A 23284-nucleotide genomic window follows, 5' to 3' on the forward strand; every position below is an offset into this window, starting at 1 on the left:
AGCCTCGGCGGGGGCGGAGCCCGGTGGGGCGGGGCCTCAGTGGGAGGAGCCGCGGCCCCGCCCCCGAACGCCGCTGGGCGCGCGGGGCGGGCACTGACGTCACTCCCGGCCGGCCGCGGCACATGGGCGGCCGGCTGCGCTGGGCCGGGCGCTGCGGGGCCGCCGGCGCGGGGGGCAGCGGCCGCGGCGCGGGAGGGGCGGGGCGGGGCGCGCGGCCTCGCGCTCGCGCTCGCGCTCGCGCCGGGGCGGTGCGGGCTCTCCGCCTTCTGCAGCGCTCTGCATGTTTTTCCTTCCTTTTTCGCAATTTTGAGCGTTGTGCATGACGAGAGGTTCGAGGCAGGTGAGAGCATCCCGCCCGCCGCGGAGGAGCCCGCGGGCACTCGGCGCGCTCCCCGGGGGTCGTCTGCGCTGGGAGCCCGAAAGTTCTTTCGGTTTTGTGTTTTTATGCAGATGTATTTATAAAGACATAAGTAATTTTTTTTTTCTTTTTCTCCTCTTGTCTCCACCGCCTTAAAAGCTAGTACTTTTGGCAAAGGACGGAGGAAAAAGCTCCGCAACATTTTGGGGGGAGGTTGGAGTTTTTTTATTTTTTTGTTTTTTTTTTTTAAGAAAAAAAAAATTGAGTGCATCGCGATGGAGAAAATGTCCCGACCGCTTCCCCTGAACCCCACCTTTATCCCGCCTCCCTACGGCGTGCTCAGGTCCTTGCTGGAGAACCCGCTGAAGCTCCCCCTTCATCACGAAGACGGTGAGCGCTGCCCTGCTGGCTGCCCCGCTGGGGGCCCCACTCCCGGGCCGGGCACCCCCGGAGCATCCCCCGCTCCCCCACTCCCGGCACCCCGGCCCCGCTTGAATGAAATTGAGGCGCTCACCTATCGCCCCACCCTTCCTCCCCCCCAAAAGGGAGGGGACGTTTCTGTCGAGGAGATATTCCGTTTTGCTAGTTGAGCGCTGGGGCCCCGGCCGGGCCTTGCGGGTCCTCTCGGGCGGCTCAGGTGGGAGACAGAAGTTGACAGGTCGGCGTCCCCGAGGTCGAGGTGCACCCACACGCGGAACGAAAGCCCCAGCGCCGGGGCGAGGGGCGCCCCGCGCGCCCGGGAGTGAACCCCAGGGCCGGGCTCCAAGCGGGCGGGGGCTTGAGTCAGGGGTCGCACCGCGGAGCCGGGGTATTTGCGATAGTGCTGATCACAGCTCTTAGTTTTAGCGTTTGGAGCTCCCGAGGCGCCGGCGGAGACGCGCGTTGTCCCGGGCTGGGTGCTTCAGACCGGGAGATGGGGGCTGGGGTGGGCTGGAGGAGTGGTCCCTGGGCGGGGTGCCGCGCACAACCCCCGCGCGGCCCCCTTCGCCGCGCACTTTCTTGGTAGGAAGGGAGAGCGGGGCAGGCTCACGTGTAACCGCACCGGAGCCTCCTCTGGCCTGAGCCCTTTCTGGGTAAGTCCCAAACCTTCCCGAGCAACCCTGGCTGGGGCAGGCCCGGAGGGGTCCTGCGTGGAGGCGCCGGATCCAGTTGGTGCCGCCAGGGATTTGTCGTTTGGGCTGGCGGGTTTCCTGCCATAGGTATCCCAGGAGCAAGTGTGAACTGTGAGGTGAGCCCTGCGGCTCAAGAGGGTAAAGTCTTAAAAGATCCTTTGGCCGCTAGCAGCCGGGGCATATTCTCATTTTTCTTTCCTAGGGCAACCTGTTGCATTGCAAGAGCTGAGGGGTTTGGTTCCCAGTCTGCAGAACAGAGCTTCCCTCTTAAATCCCCTTTAAGGAGGGGCACTGGGGAGGAAGGTGCTGCCTGCAGTCTTTTGCATCTGTGGGAGTTTTGAAGTCAGATTCTTGGGAGATGAGACTGTACAGGATTAGAAGGGATGGCATGGAGGCTGTGTTTCTGTGAGGAAGAAAGTCAGAAACCAGATTCCTTAATCACAGATTTCACCTGCACTTAAGCACTAGTAGACTTGTCCAAATCCAGAGTGCTGGTTAAAGACCTAATGGGGTGAGGGATACTTGCAGGTAGAAAATAGCTGTACATCTCCATCATAGGTGCTCAGAGGAACCACCTTTTCTGGTAACTGTGCTTTTGACAGGTCCCATACATGTATAATTTTTGAGTTCCATCATACCTAAGTGTTTGGGGAAGAGGGGGAAGAAAACACTTTTGTATTTTAAACCACAGCAAAACAAGAAACTCCTTTTGTAAAATACAGTGTACCCCAGTGGCTTTAGAAGCAAACACACGTGGGCTAGGAAGTTCTCAGCTTTCCTCTCTGCAATGTGATACGTTGGTTAAGCTCCCATAGGCCTCAGAGCCTCTATTTCTTCATTGTGAATACAAGTTGTCACTATTTGCAAGTTTATTATGAGATTTTTTGGGGGGAGAAACATATAAAAGAACCAGGTATGTTAGTAGGTGCTCAGTACATGGTATTGAAGAAGGGCAGAGAGTCCCTGCTTTACCAAAATTAGCATTACTAATGCACTGGCTTTCTAAATCTGAATGACCTCATATTGTCACTGTAATGAATTTCCTGGAAGATAAATCATGTCTAGTTATTGGCTGTTTTCTTAAAAATCACAGCAGTTGTATGTAATTGCAGGTGTTATTTTCCCACTGTAGATTTAAATTATTATTTGTCTCCTTAAATAATGCATGGAGGGCTGTGCTGTCTTGTTTATATCCTAGACCAGTCTGTAGCCCTGTCCCGAGGACTAGGGCTTTCTTTCCAAAGTAAATAGGAAGATGTCGAAAAACAGGCAGAGATCCATGTCCTGCCTGAACTTTTAACTCTAGATCCACAAGAAACAGTCGCCAGAGAACAGCCCCGGTATGTGTGGAAAGTAGTTTTGTAGCAGAAGCCAAGGAGGAGTGATAAAAAAAAGTGAGACTTTTTCACCGTCTTTTTTAAACTCCAATATTTCCCCTTGTTTTGCAGCATATAGTAAGGATAAAGACAAGGAAAAGAAGCTGGATGATGAGAGTAATAGCCCGACGGTCCCCCAATCAGCGTTCTTGGGGCCCACCTTATGGGACAAAACCCTTCCCTATGACGGAGATACCTTCCAGTTGGAATACATGGACCTGGAGGAGTTTTTGTCGGAAAATGGCATTCCCCCCAGCCCGTCTCAGCATGACCACAGCCCCCACCCTCCGGGGCTGCAGCCGACCTCCTCAGCGGCCCCTTCCGTCATGGACCTCAGCAGTCGGGCCTCCGCACCCATTCACCCTGGCATCCCACCCCCAAATTGTGTGCAGAGCCCCATGCGACCAGGTAAACTCCCAGATGGTTCTTCCTTCCCCTGGGGAGGAGGGGAGCAAAGAGGGAGGACAGCTGATGTGAACGTCTTGATCCTCAGGGGTGCATCTGAAAAGAGGAGCCTTGGATTTCAGCCACAGTAGTGGTTGTCCCATTTCAGCCGGCGCATCACCCAGAGAGTCTGCTAAAGGCCGACTCTATGGAACCTACCCCCAGAAATTCTGATGTTTCAGGTCTGGCTGAGGCCTGGAATATGCATTTTTATCCAGCCCCAGTGGGGATTCTAATGCAGCTGATCCAAGGACTGCAGTTTGAGGAATGCCAACCTGTGGTTAATGGTTCAGATAATTTAGGCCTCGACTCACCTCCGTCTCTTTTCCTCCTTCCCCAAGTACACAGATAACAGGACCTTGCTGAATGATTTGGGTGGACTGTCTGTATAATCCTGTGGTTTACCTGTATTCATTGTTTTTTTCAGCCTGAAGGGGAACAAGATGTGAGTGAGGGGTGGGGGGCAGGTATCTTTTTCATCCACTTCATCTTGTGTTGTCAGTTGAGAAACTGAGTCTTAAAGTAGCTCTCACCTTAAGCATGACTTAGCCTTCTTCAGCATCCGATCCTGTCTTTCTCTTCACTATTCCTACCAAATTGTTCCTTTTTTTTTTTTTTCATTTTCATCTGTTCACCGCACGCCACTTTTATCAAAACCTACAAGGCTGGCTTTAAATGGTGTTGAAATATTGCACAAAAATGTTACCTGAAATGACCGGTACTTCAAAACCCACCCGCAAACGCTCAGATGTAAACACAAGTGAGGGCGCTCTGTCTCTGTGTCTTTAGCCCTGTTGTACAAAACACACAGAAAGAAAAGCCGTTTCATGTGCACAGGTAACCGGGAACAAAGATGCAGCGGATAAGTCATCGGGAAGGTCACCGAGCCAGGGGCCTTAGCTGCGGGGAGGCCAGAAAGCAGGACAGTGGGAGACTTGGGCCGGAGATCATTCCCGAACTCTGTGTCCTCGGCTCATGTAGAATTTCTGTGGCACACAGAGCAAGATGAAAATGAAAGGAAGCGGTGCAGAGGAGGAAGAGAATGCCTCTGCCTCAAAATGTTAGTACTGGAGTTAAAGCTCTCCCATCCGGTCTCTCTGTGCGGCCCCTTCTTCAAAACCCACTTTGAGTTATAGCTTCTAGGGTGCTGCCTGGAACAGCATGAAATCTTAGCCCCTGCCCCCCGCCAGGGGCCACAGAAGCTTACAGAGACACTCCTTTCATGTGAGCCTGACCCCCTGTTACTTAGGACACAGGGGCGTTCTCCCAGGAACAGACTACAAAATAAATAATCGTCAGAGCGAGAAGAGAGGCAGGAGGAAGGGCACAAAGGCCCGGTGAGAGGGCTTAGCTGTGCCCCTGCCATCTGCTCACAGCAGTGGGACTTTACAAAGTACTGCAGGCTTTCTGGGCCTCGGTTTCCCTTTTGTGCAGGAGGGTGTCACTTCTGTTCGATTGGATCATTGTGAAAGTTAGAGAGAATGTGTCGAAGGGGTCAGATGACTAGCACTAGATATTTCTTAATGAGAGCAGTTATGACCATTATTCTGTTCATGTCAGCTTCCATCATTTCTTCCAATGCTTATCTTCTGAAATACCTTCATAGAGTAACTAGGTACAGTGTATACCCCTTTGTTTTATAGAGAAATGTCAGGAGATTTTGACCAATAGTTTTTGGCTTGCAGTGTTCTAAGCCTAACACTTGCACTCAGTTGGCAAGTTATTTCTCAGTCTTCTGTTCATGTATAGGATGTGTGCCATGTTAGAAATATTGCATTTTTTTTTTTCCCAAAAAAGGCATGCTGATTGTCGGGTCCCCACCCTTAGGTTCCTATTGAAAAATTAAGAATTGGGATTTTGGAGCTTGAAAGTCATTTGAATCAATATTGATCAATGACTTTCAGAAACTTGTGATGCCCTCCTCAGGCTTGCAGTCCATAGCAAAGGACTCCTGCTTTTGGTCGACTGTCATTTTGTTAGGTTGTGGAGTTCAAGATGCTTGGACCAAAGGGCGCACTGGGACCTAGAAATGAGTTCTTCACTTGTATATCTTTTTTCATAATGGAAGCACACTTCATAAATAACACTCTTCAGTTCATTTAAACTCAATGATATTCCTGACAAAAAAAGGAAAAGAAGTTAGAGCTCTTCTTGAAATACCCAGTGCAGATAAAATAACACTGCTATTCTTACAGAGGTGATAACGCAAAGTAAATTCTAGGGAATGTGGAATTGATGGATGGTATATCACAGGCAAACCTGAAAAGGGAGAGTGTCCTTCATTATTCTGTGTAATCACAGCGGTGACCCGAATAGAAATACCAAGTAAACCTTGAGGAAAACAAATCCTGAGAAGGGAAGAGCACAGAGTTAGCTGTGAACATTCTGGGAACTATAGAATCTCAGTCTGGAGCAAGATTTCTCAGCTTTGGCACTGTTACGCTTCAGGTCGGTCTTTGCTGTAGGGGCTACCCTGTGCTTTGTGGGATGTTTAAGGGCCTCCCTGCCCTCTGTTCTGTAGAAGCCAGTAAACCCTCCCCACCCCAACCTGTGTGACCAGTAAAAACGTCTGGGGTTACTGCCAAATGTCCCCAGAGGGCAAAATCACCCCCTCCCTCTCCCTACCCCCAGCCCGCCCCAGAACTACTAATCTCAACTTGCGATTTGAACGGCCACATCTGGGCTTAATTCAGGATCCTGTCACACACATGGATACCTCCTGTAATGCATTATGGCAGAACTTCTGAAGCAGTCAGGAGACCTTAAGTTGAAATATAACAAGAAGACATAACATTAATAAGAGCATAGTTATCCACTTTTAGTTAATAAAACTAAGACATCAGGCTGATCAGGAGATAATTGCAAAGCAATTTCGTTAAATATTTGTTTTCTACTCTCTGCTCAGCATGCATCTTTTGAGTTATGCTTGGTAGCATTGTACCATTAGTGTTACCTGTGTGGCTGAAGGGAAGTGAAAGAGATGATACATTACGCATTTCTGGGTTTACCCCAAGTGTGTCTTGGAATGACAAGGTGAGTGTTCCTGTGAATTCTCTTACTGTTTACTCTGACTGCCCTGCAAGCCCTCTCCTGTTTTATACACCCATCATTATTCCTCTGTTTATGTCTCTGTTCAAAGAAAGAGTTAAATATCTGAATACAGTTTTCCTTGAAGAAGTAACCCAGGGATCTGCTGAAGCCTCCTCTGGCAGTGGGGGTTATTGCTATGCTTTCTGGGCTGACATCTTAATCAGCAGCAGTGGTGGTTCCCGGATGCTGTAGGCATCGGCAGGGGCTTCTCAGGCATTTGAGGTGCAGCTTCCTGGACATTCCTGAGCCCGCAGGGATGGCAGGAGTTGTCCTGACCACTTCAATGTATGTTTGTCAGATGCTATCAGAGGCGGTGCCCGGGAGTGCTTTCCTGGAGGTATGTGCTGCATACTGGAAAAAAAAGAATCAGTTTGCCCTGAGAATTGAGTGATTGCTTTAAGGACAGCAGTCCCTTTAGGGAAAGTCATCTATAGCAGACAAAGGCAGAGTTATTTTTAAATCATATGCTTGTAAAGCCAGAATTGAGATGTTTCCTCTGGTGGTTTTTCTTTGAATAGCTTGGAGGTGTCCTACCACCGTTAGACCCATATTCAGCTGAGAATTACGAAGCCTCTCTTTCCAGTTCTGAGCACGAACTGGGTTGTGGTGAAGGCTGGTTATGGAGTAAAGTGAGAACCCTTCTGTGGGGGGGGGGGGTGTGGGAAGAGGAGGGTGGGGGGTTGGGGAGACCCCACTGGAGCTTGGCAGGGTGGAATCAGCATTGCGTGTGCTCCATTCTCCTCTTGTAGTGAGGTTCTGATGTGGAAGGGAGGTATTGCCATGGGATCCGAATCGTGATGTCAGGGAGTTCTGTTCTGGGGGCTCTGAGATTACGAGGGGTCCTGCTGAAGCAACAGAGTTCTTTGGGCTTTTCTGACACCGTGAGACGAAGCTTCGATTTCTCCCTGCAGGGAGAGAAGGGCGTGCAGTTCATGTACCTTCCCGTCCCGTGTGCTGGTCACGTCTGCAGGTTGGGAGTGCTCTAAGTTGAGGTGCACTGCGCCCCGCGTGTCTCGGGAGTGCTTTCCGTTCGTTGGGATCAAGGAGGCCTTGAGGGGAGAGTGTCAGCTTTGTCCTCGAAGCAGGCAGACGTTTTTTGGTTTCAGTTTCTTGTACGAGTTCATCTTCTCCACCACACCCTGCAGAGGACAGGCACACCTTCTGGCAGGAGGTGTTTCTGGACAGGGGTGCACGATGAGGGTGACTAGGTGCTTAAGAGCATCAGCTCTGGGCCCAGGGACTTGGGTTCACAACCTGGATGTATGCTGGCGTGCTGTGTAACTTTGGGTCCATTTCTGGACCTCTTTAAGCCTTGGTTTTCCCAGCGGGAGATGGACACTGGACATAGTCCCCCTCCCACCGGGTGTTAGCGGGCTGTGTGACACACGCCTCCGCAAGCTGGGAGCTGGAGGGATGTCGTGGCTTGCCAGCAGGGAAAGGAACGGCCTGTTCCCAACCCCGTTCTCCATTGAGGGATTTGTTTCATCTAGCACCCTTCCCTTTGCAAAACTAGGGCGTGGGGTGCTTTGTGGTCCACCCCCTAGCGGGCCCTGTACCCTGGAGGCTGCCTGACTTTTTGGCCTCCTTCTGGATTAGAACGAGCCACTTCCCTGATGTTACTCCAGCAGTTTCTGGGTTCTCACCTCATGTCCTCCAGTGTAGACATAGCCGCTTGCTGGGTGCCCAGCCCCCAGCTCCCTTCCGCGTGAGCCTGGGCGACCCTGGCTGCCTGCCCGCGCGCTCTGTGTGCCCCGGGCACGTGGCTGTGCCCTGCGGAGCTCGCCCGGCCCTGGGTGGCGAGCTGGCCGCCTGCCACCCCCCAGCCCCCACTCTCACTTCCCTTCCCAGGCACGCCGCTATAAGTGCAGCCAGCGATCGTAATCCTGACCCTGGCACGAGAAGGCCGAGCTCTGGAGGGCCGTTCCCATGCCAGGGAAGCCTGCTCTGCCCCACGTCCTAGCCAGACCCCAAGTGCCCAGCTGCCCAGAGGCGCTGTCTTCTTTGTGCCACTGCGGTGGGCAGGCTTCCTGCAGGCCGACTCCTGCCAAGGAGCTTGGCAGAGGCTTTGCAGTTCAGCCGGTGTCTACCAGACGAGAAAAATAGCAGTGTAAAGACAGAACTAGGTAGAGCAGAACAGGGTGGGGAGGTGGGAAGGAGGGGGCCGCGATAACATCCTGGTGCAGAGAGCCAGAGGGTGAGAGACAACAGTGATTTATTGGGTTTCGCAGAAGCCTCCCCGCCAACCAGCGCTAATCACTTGTACCCAGGAATCATTTTTTATGTCTCAGCAGTGAAGATGGAGGGAAGCGAGAGGGTGGCAGGGGAAGCATTAAGATGGAAAAAGCGTTGGAAAAGAATAAACGAGAGAGGGACGGGGAGGTGCAGGGCCTGCATCTGGTCCTGTAGTGGGAAGGGCCAAGAATATCGGTGCCAGGTCATATCCCACTTTATTATACTGCTTGGTGTTCCCCTAGCACGTGTCTTAACCTGAAACCACTCAACCACTGTTTTGGAATAAACTGAAATGTGTTTCCGACCTAGGTGCTTGCTAGCTCACCATTCAGATGTCCATCAGGGGGACCTGTGTTTGGTACGCGGGTCATCCAAGCAGCGTGTCACTCTTGTAGGGCACAGGATCCCACAAACAGACACACCTGGTGTAAATCCCATCCCTGCCACGTTCGCCCATGCTCTTGGAGACGTCCTTTAAATGGTGTGAGCTTTGCATTTCCCATCTGGAACTTCGGAGAAATCCCTGGACCTGCCTTCTAGGCTATTGAAGGATTGCTGAGGAATGCTTGGCACGGTGATGAGCCCGCAGCAAGTGCCCAGTCCCAGCTGCTCTGAGGGCTTCCTCCTTCCCGTCTGGTCTCATCTCTCATAGGAGGACCTCATCTCTCGCTGGGTTCCTGGGGAGTCTCCACACTTCTCCCGTCCTGGCCAGTTAAGGCCTCTGGAGTTGGCGTTTCTCCTTTGCTTCTCTGCCGAGTCTTGCTCACCCCCTTCTTCACCTCTGAGTTTTAATTAACCTTGGATCGCTAACTGTAACCTTTATTCAGTCCTCCTTGCTCATGAGATTTAAAAAAAAAAAAAATCAGACAAGCAAAATGTAGCCCAAAGAAGTTCTTGAGTAGAAGATTTCTCCGTGACATATATGGCTAGAAAATCAATCAGTCAATCAGTTGATGTTACTATTGTGAATTTTTACTAATAGGCAAGAATCCCACTTGAAGGAAATACAGTGAACTCAGGGGTAAATAAACCATACAGGCATGTTAGGGCGCTGGGAAAGGAGGAAAGTCTAGTCCATCCTCCTGCTTACCGGCAGGACTTTGCAAAAGCATTCCAGAGTAATTCCTCCTCCCCCCACAGAGGTCCTTTAATGGAGAAATCTTGACTCTTTCCACACATTTATCTTCTTATCTGCAGAGTAACATCTTTGTTGGGTTGATGTGAGGTTTCTGATGTCCATGAAGGCCAGCATGGCACCTCCCATAGTAAGCCAGCCCTGACCCCATCTGTCCCATCACTTTCCTCTTGTTAACAGTGGGAAGATGCGGAGGCAACAGAGGAAGCCGTCAGAGCTGGGGGCACGTGGGTGATCCCCAGCAATAGCATCAGCTGTGGGTTTGTGCTTTCCCCTGGGGAAGACAGATAAGGGTATGATCGGGCTGCTGGTCTCAAGGGGATGGGAGTTCAGTAGGGGAGATGGAGCATTTAGGTAAAATGATGAATGACAGGACAAGCTAGCATGTTCCAGGCTAAAGGATGAGTCCACGGAGGCCTCCAGTATCTACTGAAAGACAAGGGTGAAAGAGTCAGCCCGAAAATGAGTAAAACCCCTGAAAATTAATGCGGGGGCAGCGCTGTCAGTCAGGGCTGCCAGGTCTCGGGGAAGCAGCCGCTGCCTGGGGCGGGATGGCGTGGGGGTGATGCTTCTTGCGGGGGTCAGGCCTTCCCGGGTCTCGTGCGTGACGGAGGAGCCGGGGTGGACAGCAGCAGTGGTGTGGTGGAGCATGGAGGTGGGAACGCCCGTGGGTGTCCGGGGAGCAGGGTGTCGATCCAGTTCAGCTGGTGCAGAAAACTCACATGAAGGAGGCAGGAGCGTGAGTCTGCAGAGGCAGGTGCCAGCCAGGCTGGCAGCTTCATGAACGCCAGGCTCCTGAGCTTGAACTTGGTCCAGGCGGCAGTGGGGAGCCATTGAAGGTTTCTGAGCAGGGAAGCGGCATGTGGATGTTTCCGCTTGGGTTCAAGGTTGGATTTGAAACATTTTTAGATCCTTCACAACAGTTTCCTCTGGCAAACCGGGACTTCCTTATTTTTGTTGTTTGGAAAATAAACACTCTTCCTTGAACATCAAACAGCTTTTCAAAACACGATGTTCTAATGATCTAGAGAAAGTAATTCAAAAACACAGGGTTTAAGTTTCACTTATAAAGCCTATAATTTTGGTGATTGGGGGAAACCCTCTTTGGCAAGAAAAGAGTTTGAGGGATGTGAACGGTTCAGAATTTAAAAGTCCAAAAGCGGGCCTGATCTCACAGAAGCAGAAAGATAGAGTTTACCCAATCTATTAACATTCGTGACTTTAAAATGCCTCTATATTATAAAGCTGACTGGGTTTGCAAACAAATATGTTAAACGTCTTTCTTTGAGTGTAGGTTTTTGTTTGTGCCTTTTTGTGTGTGTATATATGATTGTGAGAGAGAGAGGGAGGGAAGGCTCCAGTGATAGAAATTTTAATCCTTGATTATAAGGATTACCTGCAGCAGTAATATCAGGCTAAAACACTTAGGCGAGTGTTTGGCCAGCTTAGTAATTTTACTCCTGAGAGACAAAGGAATCCTTATTAGAGTTGTGTATTCTTGAGTCCTGACCTTGTGTTTGTGGCTCCCTTCTTCCCTGAAAACCGGAATTAATTGCATGTCATGTAGAGATCGGGTGGCTGGGGGTGGGGTGGGGGTTGTGCTGAATTGCTGCTGGAGGAAAAGGACTTTGTGGGAGCAGACAGGCTCTGGGGGAGGGAAGGGGGCTGCTGAGCGGCACCTGCTTGAAGTAGCTCGCTCAGGTACCCCTGAAGTGTTCTCAGATTAAGCCAAGATTACAGAAAGCAGGAGCAGTTGCCATAACCCAAATCAGTTCACTTAAGGGAAAAAAAAACCAACAGTCAATGTGTGCAATTTCACCTCCAGCTATGTACAGTAGACAATTGCAGGAGTGTTGGCAGAATCAAGCATCTGTTGGGGAAAAACTATACAGTACTTGTTTCTGTTAAATTGGCTTCTGGTGGATACACACTCCATGACTTACTATGAAAAGTCCAAAAATGTTTTCCTTCCTTTCTGACTTTAACAAGTATTGTCACTGTCTCAAGTTCCTAACCATCCAGCTCATGATGGGAATCCAGTCTGTCCTGAAAAATGGCAGTTCCGTTGTCAGACAGATCTCCTAAAAGTTTCGTTTTTAGAAGTTTAATCTAGGATTTTTTTTTTCATTAATGATTTTTGGAAGACTGCTTTGGAATTTGGGGTCTTGTAATAAGAGATAGCTTGTGGCTAATTTAGCCTCTTTCTGTCTCAGATCTTGCCCGGGAGATCCTAGATTCCTAAAAACAATGAGCGCACGCTGCTGCAGAAAGATGCTCCAGGGAGCTGCAACATTAAATCATCTGTGACAAAATGTTCTCTTAGACAGTGGGATTGCATAAATGGATCAGCAGAAATAAGCGCCTTGGCAGAAGCTTCTTGAGTGGGAAACAGCAGTGCTTTCTTCTGTAACTGGCTCTGGGTAACAGTCTGCTGGGAGGTCCTTGCTGGGGAACCCACGCATGGGCCGTGGAGTAGAGAGGGAAAGCTTCACTGCCGCTCTGTAAGTGTTTTCACACTTAATGGAAAGAGTTAAGTGAGACTGGCCATTCAGGCCAGTAATGCCTCCTGAATTGAATGAGCAGAGCGAAGGTTTGTTTGGGGAGGGATGCCACCAGGCCCTGGCCAATGGGAATCGAGGCTGTAAACCAGATGAACAAGACCATCTAGACAGGCAGTAATTAGATTACCCAGAACAGATACTTCAATACCCCAAGACAGGAAGAGGTCTTCTAAGGAGAGTGGCAGAGAGTCAAACTCTGTCTGCCCAAAGGATCGATCAGAAGACTTGGTTCACTTTAGAATGGATTTATTGTGCTATGGGCTTAGTTAGAATCACGGAAGGAGATTATGGAGGCTTTTACTAGAGAGAACTTTTAAAATAGGATGGAGATCTCATATCCAGTTTGAATAACATTGCTTTTAGAGGCCAAATGCCACTGAAAGATTTATGGAAGAAAGAATAAATAATATAAAATGTAAAGATAGAAATAAAGCCTTGATAGAGTTTCTGAGGATAGGAAAAGGAAAATTTGTAGAACTGACTTCATAGGAATTTGGTAGAATTCATTTCATCACGATTGATTTCTTTTTATTAATATGCTTTCCGGGGGAGTTGTGGGTTTTTTTCTGTCATAGAATCCAAAGTATGTTTATTTCAAATGACCAGTTAACACCTGAATGATTTTTAAAATGATATTTATATTCAGGTCAAAAATATGTTTAGCATTGTAAATGAAATTAACCCAGACATATCAGGTCTCTTAGTGATATTTAGTTATTGGATTCCTTAGACGCTTAAAGGTAAAAGACAGGAAGTTTCAGTATTACAAAAATTAAGTGTAAAGAAGCAATTTGCGTTTACTTACATTCAACTTATTTCTCTTTTTACCCTCAAGCTCACTTGGCAGTGACATGGCATTGATTCACATTTTGTGATCATTTGATCTTGCATTGATCAAACTGAAACCTGTATCTTTGTATTTTTTGTAAAGATACTACCAAACACATTAATTATGCAAATAGAATTTTAGAAGGCACATTGAACTTATTTGAGTATTAAACAGGCTTTAAAGGCCTTCTCTGTGTCTATACACTGACGCTCTTAACCACAGCGTGTATCAGCCAGGAGTAAAGGAATTTCTTTCATTCAGCTGCGTCAGTACTTCAGATTAGTGTGACCACCCAGCTGTGGGAGTTTGTCTCTGTCTGCCTTCCCCCACCTTGTCCCCATCTACTAAAGTTTCATCTTTGTAAGCTTACGTTTTCATATAAGTGCATGGAACCAAAAGAGCATTTTTGTTCGTTTTCATCCCATCGGAGAGGATGTCATGCAAGGGTGGTGTTTTCCCTGAGGACTTTTCTCATGAACTCATCACCTGCTGGAGCAGACCCCCCTCCTTCTTCCCTTCCCCTCACTGATGGGCAGCACCGTGTGGTTACAATTTCTGTCTTGGTTTAGATCTTAGAGCCAAGTGGACCCGCTCTCTAGCTCTTCTGCCCTTGTTTTCTCCTCCGTAAGTGGGGATGGCCAATACCCGCTTCAGCTTCAGCGGATTCCTGGAGGAGTAAACGAGGTGCTCTGTGGAAACAGTGGTCAGTCTGACTGGTAGCTGTCACCACTTTCATTTGCTCTACAGTGACGGGTTTTCCCTTTTCCTCCTTCCATCGTCATCTGTGGACACTTACACGGGAACAGGTTTGGTGCTGCAGCAATCACGGCCAGCAGCGATTGCTGCAGCCACGCTCTCTGCCTCTTGTAGGGAGAAAAGGGTGATGGAGAGGCCGCGCTGGGGGCATCCTCTGTACTGACCTCAGTGAGCACATATCCAGCCCCCGCACCCCGAGAGCCCTGATTGTGGCTGTCACAGCACATGCTGTCTTCCTCGGGCAGCGCTGTGTCTTCCGTCTCCACCCCCCTTTGCCATCCTCTGACTCTGTGCCTGGGAGACCCGGAGAGACTAACGGGGGAAATGGGACAATTCACTTCTCTTCGTGCTCTCAAGCTTTTCCAGTGTGCTACAGGGTTGGGGACTGGGCTGCTGCTTCTTCTTTCTGGTGACGCCTTTGGGTCATGGACTGGAAGACTGGCCGTAGCCCCGCTGTGGGCAGCGGGGTGCGGAGCAGAGGACGTGGGACCATGGGCTTCCATGGTGAAAACCCCCAGCTTTCTGCTCCCCTGGTGCACATCTTGCAAGCATTTTCTTAGCCTTCCCTGCAAGATAAAAACATGGCAGAGAGTGCCTCCAAAGAGGGCAGATAGAGCCTTCTGTCAGAGTAGAATGGAAACCAAGGAAACAGAACTAAATGATTTGGAAGAAATGTGTGAAAATAGTTCTTACACAAAGGGGGGAACTAGAAGTCGATTAATTTAAGACTCAGGACTAACCTGATATGACCGTCTTTCAGCCGTATTAGAGATCTGGCCGTCGTGGCATGGGTCTTCATACAGTACAGAGTGCAGGGTACACATCAGTGTGGCAGGATGAGCCTTTTCAAGGCACAACAGTCCTGTCTTAAGGATGGCAAAGTACATCAGCATCAAACTAGGCAAGACTTCCCTCTTAGGAGGGGAGTTTGATTTCAGGGAAAGCTCCCTCAGCCTGATTTCACATCCAATCACACACCTCCGAGCTTTTATAAAAGACTAGACACCATGCTCCTAAGTTTAAATGAACTAAACGCTATGAAATCATGGCCATACTCATTATGTGTTCAGGCCAGGATGGCGCTGAGCATTTAGTGTAGGGGGTTGCAGGAAATCAAGTCACGTTAGAAATGAAACTGGTTTCTGGAATTTACTCTGCTCCCAGGAGCATTGACTCTTGTGGATCCATTGCCAAAGCACGTTTTCTCTTTCCTTCATCCATCTTTCCATTCTGATTACAAGCTGCTTAGAAATAAACGTAGGCCTATCTCACTAGCCCAAAACGGTGGAGATCAGGATTAAATAATTTTAAGGCAGAAATAACAAGCTTTGATTAAGACGTTCAGAAAAACACGGTCCTAATAGCATCTGCACATTCCTTTTGGATCCTTCAGACACTAAACTAAATAGGAGGCCGAGAAGCTGTGACACCCTGGGCAGATCACTTAAACTCTGAGCCCTGTTTTCTCATCTGGAACATTGCAGTCTTATTTCATAGGAACGCTGTGAGGGTTAAATGACATTAAATGGGCTAGTTGGTGAACAGATCTGGAGAGTTGTCCCTCAGTAAGTGTTAACTCAGAGTGAGAATCTGGTATTTAAACGCCACTTTGAGGCTCACTGTTAGATTTCTGAGTTGCTAGGCTGAGTCTTTGCAAGCTTCCTGATGCTTCTTTAGATACACTAACAAATCTAGTATCTAGTCTCAGCTGTTGCAAGACCACCCTCTCTTGGTTTATCAGCCTCTCTTGGTTTCACCTCTTCATTTGTAAGATGGGAATAATCTGTTTTTCTAACTTACAAATAATATAAGATAGCCAATTAGAAAACTGACCAAATTAAATTCAAATCAAAGTATAAGTTCTGCAAGTGTTATTGTTTCCCTTGGGTTTTAAGTGGCAAAGGGGAAAATCAGTCAGTTCAGTTCAGTTGCTCACTCCTGTCCGACTCTGCGACCCCATGAATTGCAGCACGCCAGGCCTCCCTGTCCATCACCAACTCCCAGAGTTCATTCAGACTCACGTCCATCAAGTCAGTGATGCCATCCAGCCATCTCATCCTCTGTCGTCCCCTTCTCCTCCTGCCCCTAATCCCTCCCAGCATCAGAGTCTTTCCCAATGAGTCAACTCTTCGCATGAGGTGGCCAAAGTACTAGTTTCAGCTTTAGCATCATTCCTTCCAAAGAACACCCAGGGCTGATCTTCTTTAGAATGGACCAGTTGGATCTCCTTGCAGTCCAAAGGACTCTCAAGAGTCTTCTCCAACACCACAGTTGAAAAGCATCAATTCTTCAGTGCTCAGCTTTCTTCACAGTCCAACTCTCACATCCATACATGACCACTGGAAAAACCATAGCCTTGACTAGACGGACCTTTGTTGGCAAAGTAATGTCTCTGCTTTTTAATATGCTATCTAGGTTGGTCATAACTTTCCTTCCAAGGAGTAAGTGTCTTTTATACACAGCAATAATTGCAGGGCAGGCCATTTACAAAACACTGAGTTTGGAATCAGCTAATCTAGATTCTGGCTTCCCAGGTGGCGCTCGTGGTAAAGAAGCCGCTTGCCAATGCAAGAGACATAAGAGACACAGGTTCAGTCCCTGAGTTGGGAAGATCCCCTGGAGAAGGGCACGGTGACCCACTCTAGAATTCTTGCCTGGAGGACCCCATGAACAGAGGAGCCTGGCAGGCTACAGTCCATGGGGTCGCAGAAAGTCAGACAGGACTGAGCGGGTTTGTGCACACACTCGCAATCCAGGCTCCGGGCCTGGTCTGCACCGACGGGTGGTGTGTCTGGACAGGTCACTGAATCTCTGAAGGCCTCAGTTTTCTTATCTATCAAACACAGGTGCTATTTTAAGCTCCATGACCCTGTATTATAAAGTTATTATGAACTAAAAGACTAATACTCAACTTTTGTTGCAAAAAAATGTAAATTTTCTTGGGGTGATGGTACCACTCCTAAGCTGGTCAGTAGGTTGAGAGTCTGATGTTCTGCCACTGATAAAGGATGACAGTGTTCGAAAAGTAAAACTGAAAAGCAAGAGATATTTGACCCCATTGGGGCTGGGGGCGGGGGTGGGGGGAGAGGGCGAGGCAGCAGCATTAAACTCGTTACTTCCTAAAACTTGGTCTTTATCCAGTTCTGAATGGGAACTACTGACTTCTCTCTGGTGTTCAGCATTCCAGAATAATCCTGAAAGCAAGTTTTCTGGCTGAAATCACTGCTCCAAGGGTTAGTTTTTTGTTTCTTTTTTTTAAGTGGTGTATAAAACACCAGAGAATTTTTTAAAAAGAGAAGCAGGAAAACCCCAAGGCCCACAGCTAGCTCTGATGGAACTTCTCTGGAGGGCCGTGGCCCGCGGTGCCCTGGCCTGCCCCTCTGGGTGGCCGGGTTTCGGTTTGAAGGAACTTCCCATGCAACCGTTTTCACCCCAGCCGCTTCTGATGGATTAGGAGGTGCCTGGAATGTCTTAAAAGACTGAAGCTTGGTCTGGGCTCAGTGGAAAGAGCTCTGTGATGGATTAGGGATGTCTGCCCTGAGCGCAGGTAGGACCTTACTTGTGCCGGGTCTTTGCTGCCCCGACTGAGCCAGTTGGGAGGATCGTTCAGGACTTGTCCCTCCAGTGGGAAGAAGGTTAAGGACTCAGGCCAGTGCTGTTCCTGGTGTCCTGGGAAAGTGCTTATCCAAGTCCCTGGCAGGTACTGTTCCGCTCTCAGCAGGAGTCTTCCTCCGGTTAGTGTCGCAGGATGGAAGAAGGGAAATCTGTTGATTCTGTACCATGGTCACAGGACCGGTGTTGAGCGTGGAAGGAAGCTGTCATTCCAGTGGTCGCCATCAGATTCCCGCGGAAACTTTGGCCGACCAGAGCGCTCGCCGCCCTGCAGGGGCAGCCGCGTACCGCGGGCCGCAGTGGCGGAAACCCAGCCCTCGGAAGGACCAGGAGGCTGGGCCCTCGGGATGCTGCACACTGTGATTCTTGACGTTTAAAACAGAATTTCTGTTACCTGAAGGAGCAGTGGAGAATTTACCAACCTGTGTAGGTTTGAGGATGACCCTCAGGTATCCATATTAGCAGTTCTGAAGTTTACTTCTCTTGCCTTCAGAATGTGCTGGATGTTTTTGTCTCTTGATATGCTTTCCTAGAGATGTTTAAACTCTTCAGATTTTCCTTTTTGTAAAGCACACTCAGGTGGAGAGTAGAGTGGTTTTTGCAGCTCCCCCAGTGTGCTTCCCCCAGCCAAATGTCTTGGAGGCCTCCTAACTTCCTAGCTTTAAATCCATTAGCCACACTGGTCCTGCTTGTGTGTGTGTGCTAAGTCACTTCACTTCAGTTCAGTTCAGTCACTCAGTCGTGTCCGACTCTTTGCGACCCTATGAATCACAGCACGCCAGGCCTCCCTGTCCATCACCAACTCCCGGAGTTCATTCAGACTCACGTCCATCGAGTCAGTGATGCCATCCAGCCATCTCATCCTCTGACGTCCTCTTCTCCTCCTGCCCCCATCCCTCCCAGCATCAGAGTCTTTTCCAATGAGTCAACTCTTCGCATGAGGTGGCCAAAGTACTGGAGTTTCAGCTTCAGCATCATTCCTTCCAAAGAAATCCCAGGACTGATCTCCTTCAGAATGGACTGGTTGGATCTCCCTACAGTCCAAGGGACTCTCAAGAGTCTTCTCCAACACCACAGTTCAAAAGCATCAATTCTTCAGCGCTCAGCTTTCTTCACAGTCCAACTCTCACATCCTTACATGACCAGTGGAAAAACCGTAGCTTTGACTAGACGGACATTTGTTGGCAAAGTAATATCTCTGCTTTTGAATATGCTATCTAGGTTGGTCATAACTTTTCTTCCAAGGAGTAAGCGTCTTTTAATTTCATGGCTGCAGTCACCATCTGCAGTGATTTAGGAGCCCCCAAAAATAAAGTCTGACACTATTTCCACTGTTTCCCTATCTATTTCCCATGAAGTGATGGGGCCAGATGCCATGATCTTCGTTTTCTGAATGTTGAGCTTTAAGTCAACTTTTTCACTCTCCTCTTTCACTTTCATCAAGAGGCTTTTTAGTTCCTCTTCACTTTCTGCCATAAGGGTGGTGTCATCTGCATATCTGAGGTTATTGATATTTCTCCCGGCAATCTTGATTCCAGCTTGTGCTTCTTCCAGCCCAGCGTTTCTCATGATGTACTCTGCATAGAAGTTAAATAAGCAGGGTGACAATATACAGCCTTGACGTATTCCTTTTCCTATTTGGAACCAGTCTGTTGTTCCATGTCCAGTTCTAACTGTTGCTTCCTGACCTGCATATAGGTTTCTCAAGAGGCAGGTCAGGTGATCTGGTATTCCCATCTCTTTCAGAGTTTTCCACAGTTTATTGTGATCCACACAGTCAAAGGTTTTGGCATAGTCAATAAAGGAGAAATAGCTGTTTTTCTGGAACCCTCTTGCTTTTTCCAAGATCCAGTGGATGTTGGCAATTTGACCTCTGGTTCCTCTGCCTTTTCTAAAACCAGCTTGAAGATCTGGAAGTTCATGGTTCACGTTTTGTTGAAGCCTGGCTTGGAGAATTTTGAGCATTACTTTACTAGCATGTGAGATGAGTGCAATTGTGCGGTAGTTTGAGCATTCTTTGGTATTGCCTTTCTTTGGGACTGGAATGAAAACTGACCTTTTCCAGTCCTGTGGCCACTGCTGAGTTTTCCAAATTTGCTGGCATATTGAGTGCAGCACTTTCACAGCATCATCTTTCAGGATTTGAAAGAGCTCAACTGGAATTCCACCACCTCCACTAGCTTTGTTCGTAGTGATGCTTTCTAAGGCCCACTTGACTTCACATTCCAGGATGTCTGGCTCTAGATGAGTGCTCACACCATCGTGATTATCTTGGTCATGAAGATCTTTTTGTACATTTCTTCTGTGTATTCTTGCCACCTCTTTTTAATATCTTCTGCTTCTGTTAGGTCCATACCATTTCTGTCCTTTATCGAGCCCATCTTTGCATGAAATGTTCCCTTGGTGTCTCTAATTTTCTTGAAGAGATCTCTAGTCTTCCCCCATTCTGTTGTTTTCCTCTATTTCTTTGCATTGATCGCTGAGGAAGGCTTTCTTCAGTTGTGTCCAACTCTTTGTGACCCTATGTAGCCCACCAGGCTCCTCTGTCTATGGGATTCTCCAGGCAAGAATACTGGAGTGGGTGGCCATGCCCTCCTCCAGGGGACCTTCCCTACCTGGGGATCAAACCTGCGTCTCTTGTGTCTCCTGCATTGGCAGGCAGGTTCTTTACCACTAGCACCACCTGGGACCACAGGCTGGACCACCTCAACCACACTGAAGGATTAATAATAACTGCAACTTATTGAACACTTACTGGGCGGTCCCAGGAGTCAGGGTCGCTGTGTAACAAGGGTCAGTTGCAGGAGTGAATGGGGCCGTGCATGAAGTGGGCTCAAGGTTGAACATTGTCTTTGGAGAAGCGACAGGTTCACTGAACGTGGACCTCCGCTACTGTGGTTTCCTGCTGTTTCTAGTGACTGCACTTGGGCTGTGCATACGATTAACTTTCAATTATCCTGAGGCCGATTAACCAGTGTGCAGATTAACCAAGGTGAAGGTTCACCTGGGCCTGGGAGGTGCTCATCAATTCAGCTGCCCCACAATTAGCTGGTTCTGGTTGACTGCATACCCCGTGGTCCAGGAGCCTGAGGGCTGGGCTGCTGCAGGGCAGGAGAGCTAAGTGCCAGTGTCTTCTAGGACCTTCCACTCCTTTCAACCAGAGGAGCCCACAGGCCTGGCAAGTCCTGCAACCTCCAGCACATCCCCTGAGACGTTCGGAAACTCCTGGGGCCCAGGGCTCTGCCTGTGCTCCCTGTAGCTTCCAAGTTGGGGAGATCAGTACCTTTGACACAGTACCTTTGACAGTCCTGGAGAGGAAGTCATCTAGGGTGTTGAAAGAGGCTCAGCAAGCAGGGGCCCTAATCCCCGCTTTCCTTCCTGTGAATCCCCACCCATGGCGCCCCCAAATGTGGGTTTGCAGGTTTGAGTCTGTGGGCAGTGGCTACCTCCTGTGGTCAAAGGAGGCTGAGGCCACAGTGGCAGCGAGGCAGGAGTGGCCCACAGAAGCAAGGCATGTGCCAGCCTGGAGCATACACAGTCTAACCCCAGAGCCAACCTCCTGCCACCCTGGGAGGGATCTCGGCTGTGGGGGAGGAGCCTCGAGTCCAGGGTAAACTCCACATCTTGAGAAAGTGCCCATGAACTTTGGTCTCTGGCCCGTCAAGGAGGAGCAAGCCTTTGCTCAGGACGTGCTTGCTGCGCCTCCGTGGATTATCTGATGTTTAAGCAGCTTTCGCGCAAGCGCCTGGCACGACCTTTCACCTCTGACTCGGGGCTCATCCCACACCTGCCCAGCCTGGCCGCCCTGGACGGTGCAGTCGAGGTTGCCGACCGCTGCAGCCCTCCTCAGCCTGGGCCATGGGTTTCCTCGGGTCCTTCCCTTTGGCTCACGTTTTCCCAGGGCTGCCTGTGTGTACAGTCTAGATATCACATTTTATTAACACAAAGAAATCTGCTCTGGCTGCCTGGCTATCGCAGTCACATGGAGAGGAATGTGCTGCTTCGCTTCGCCAGCCCGCAGCTCTGTGCAGAATCCAGCCGCGGGCTAGGCACCGCGCCAAGCTTACATTTCACTTTGGAACACACTTTCACATCACTCCTTGGCAGAACATCCACGGCGGCGTCTATTTGGGGAGTGAGTTAGAGAAGTGTTATTTCCCTCTTATGAGTGTCGAGAGATAGGACCTTTAAAGCATGTTGGACTGGTCCCCGTCCCTGTTGTCTTCAGGGGGTCCAGGTAATATGGTGACCCAGCGAAGCATGGCAGCGGTGGGTGGGAGAGGCCCCCTCCTAGGTTCCCCTGTTTCCTAAGTCAGTAAACATAGCCAGGACAGAGAAACTCAGGCCAAGGTAATAACATCAAAACCAAAGTCCTGGAACTCTTGAAACCAATGACCCTCCCAGATAAAACAACTTTGTTGTCTAAATCTTCCTTTCCAAAGATCTAAGATTTTTCAAATGCTGGTCCAAGGCCAGCCATTGAAAGAAAGAGCTTCAGCAAGCCTCCTGGAATGGCAAACACTGTTAAAATAAACAAACGAACCTCTTCCATTCAGTTTTCCCTTACTGGTCTATTTTTATTCTGTACCCCCCCCCCCGCCCCCCGCCCCAATCCTCGGTACTTAACATTTTGTAATCCCCTCCCTTCTGCATCCCTCCTCCCATCCTCACCTCACTTTTCTCGGAACTAAGCTCATTGTTTGGCCTTCAGTAACACATCTAATTTCAAAAACAGGAGTTGGAGGAAAGGGGTGGTGTAACCCCCTCTTTTTCGTGTTGGCTCATATACTGTTCTTACAGGTGGATACCTAAGCCTGACTCGGGTTTGAAAAGAACTGGAATTTTAAACCCTGATTAGGAAAGATCAGAATGGTTAGAACACAGAGATTCATTGGAATCATACTGACCTCTCTTTTCTCAATGAAATCGACCCCTCTTGAAACAAACAAACAAAAAATTGAAAATAAACTCTTTTTTTCCACATTGTGCCAGCCCATACATCCTTTGGGGATTTCCCAAGTGCCAAGTGTTATTCTGATCCTAGTGTTGACGACCTTGGACTGTTGCTTTTGCTGTAAGTCCCATCTAGCCAAACAGCAACTAATAAAGATTTAAAGAAACTTTTTCGTCCACAAGATGCACACGGCAGCTGCTGCTTCATTGAACAGGACGCCACGGAACCCCTCCCCCCATGAGAAGGGTGCCCAGAAACTTGGGGACCAGGATGCAGGCTCTCCTGCCAGGCATCTGGAGAAGTTTCTCCTTACTCTGCAGAAGGGAGGGGGCAGAAACCCATGCCACCTGTCTCCAAAACCTGAAGGTAATTAGCTTTAAAAATAATGCCAAGTTCTCATGGTGATGGCAGAGGCCTCGGAGCAGTGGGGGGTGGAAAGAGGGCTACTTCAGAGAGTAAAACTGTTGCAATCACATTAGTCATTTCAGGTGAGGTCAGACAAGGTTATTGGAGAGATGAAAGTTGCCCTGCAGTTTCAAAGAGATCTCCTGAAAGCATTGAGAAATGGTTGAAGTTCAGAATCTTTGTTCCCCTTCCCCTTATAAGCAAGACAGGTTTTTATTTTTTTGTCTCTTTTTCCTTTTTGATGGGCAGAAGCTCTGGTGGACAACGGGGATGGTCTGATCTGCAGTCTGGCAGGTGTGTTGTGTGGGTCACCTGCTTTCTACGTTGGCCACGGTGAATGTGTAAGCTCTTGGCTTGCTGCCATCTGCCACCCAGCAAGATGGCACCTCGAGGCAGCTACCCTCTGCCCTCGCTTGGACG

General features: G+C 49.1%; 1 protein-coding gene across 1 annotated transcript in view; it reads left to right on the forward strand.

Annotated features, from left to right (window-relative positions):
- Positions 1-204: 204 nt before the first annotated feature.
- HLF (HLF transcription factor, PAR bZIP family member) overlaps positions 205-23284 on the forward strand; it is a 56888-nt gene continuing 33808 nt past the window's right edge. The window contains exons 1-3 of the mRNA XM_069602523.1: positions 205-340; positions 610-748; positions 2919-3254. Coding sequence (XP_069458624.1) covers positions 320-340; positions 610-748; positions 2919-3254 — 496 coding nt within the window. The 5' untranslated portion in view covers positions 205-319. The remainder of the gene's footprint in view (positions 341-609; positions 749-2918; positions 3255-23284) is intronic.

This window comes from Ovis canadensis, chromosome 11 (genome assembly GCF_042477335.2).
Source record: "Ovis canadensis isolate MfBH-ARS-UI-01 breed Bighorn chromosome 11, ARS-UI_OviCan_v2, whole genome shotgun sequence".
Classification (NCBI taxonomy): domain Eukaryota; kingdom Metazoa; phylum Chordata; class Mammalia; order Artiodactyla; family Bovidae; genus Ovis; species Ovis canadensis.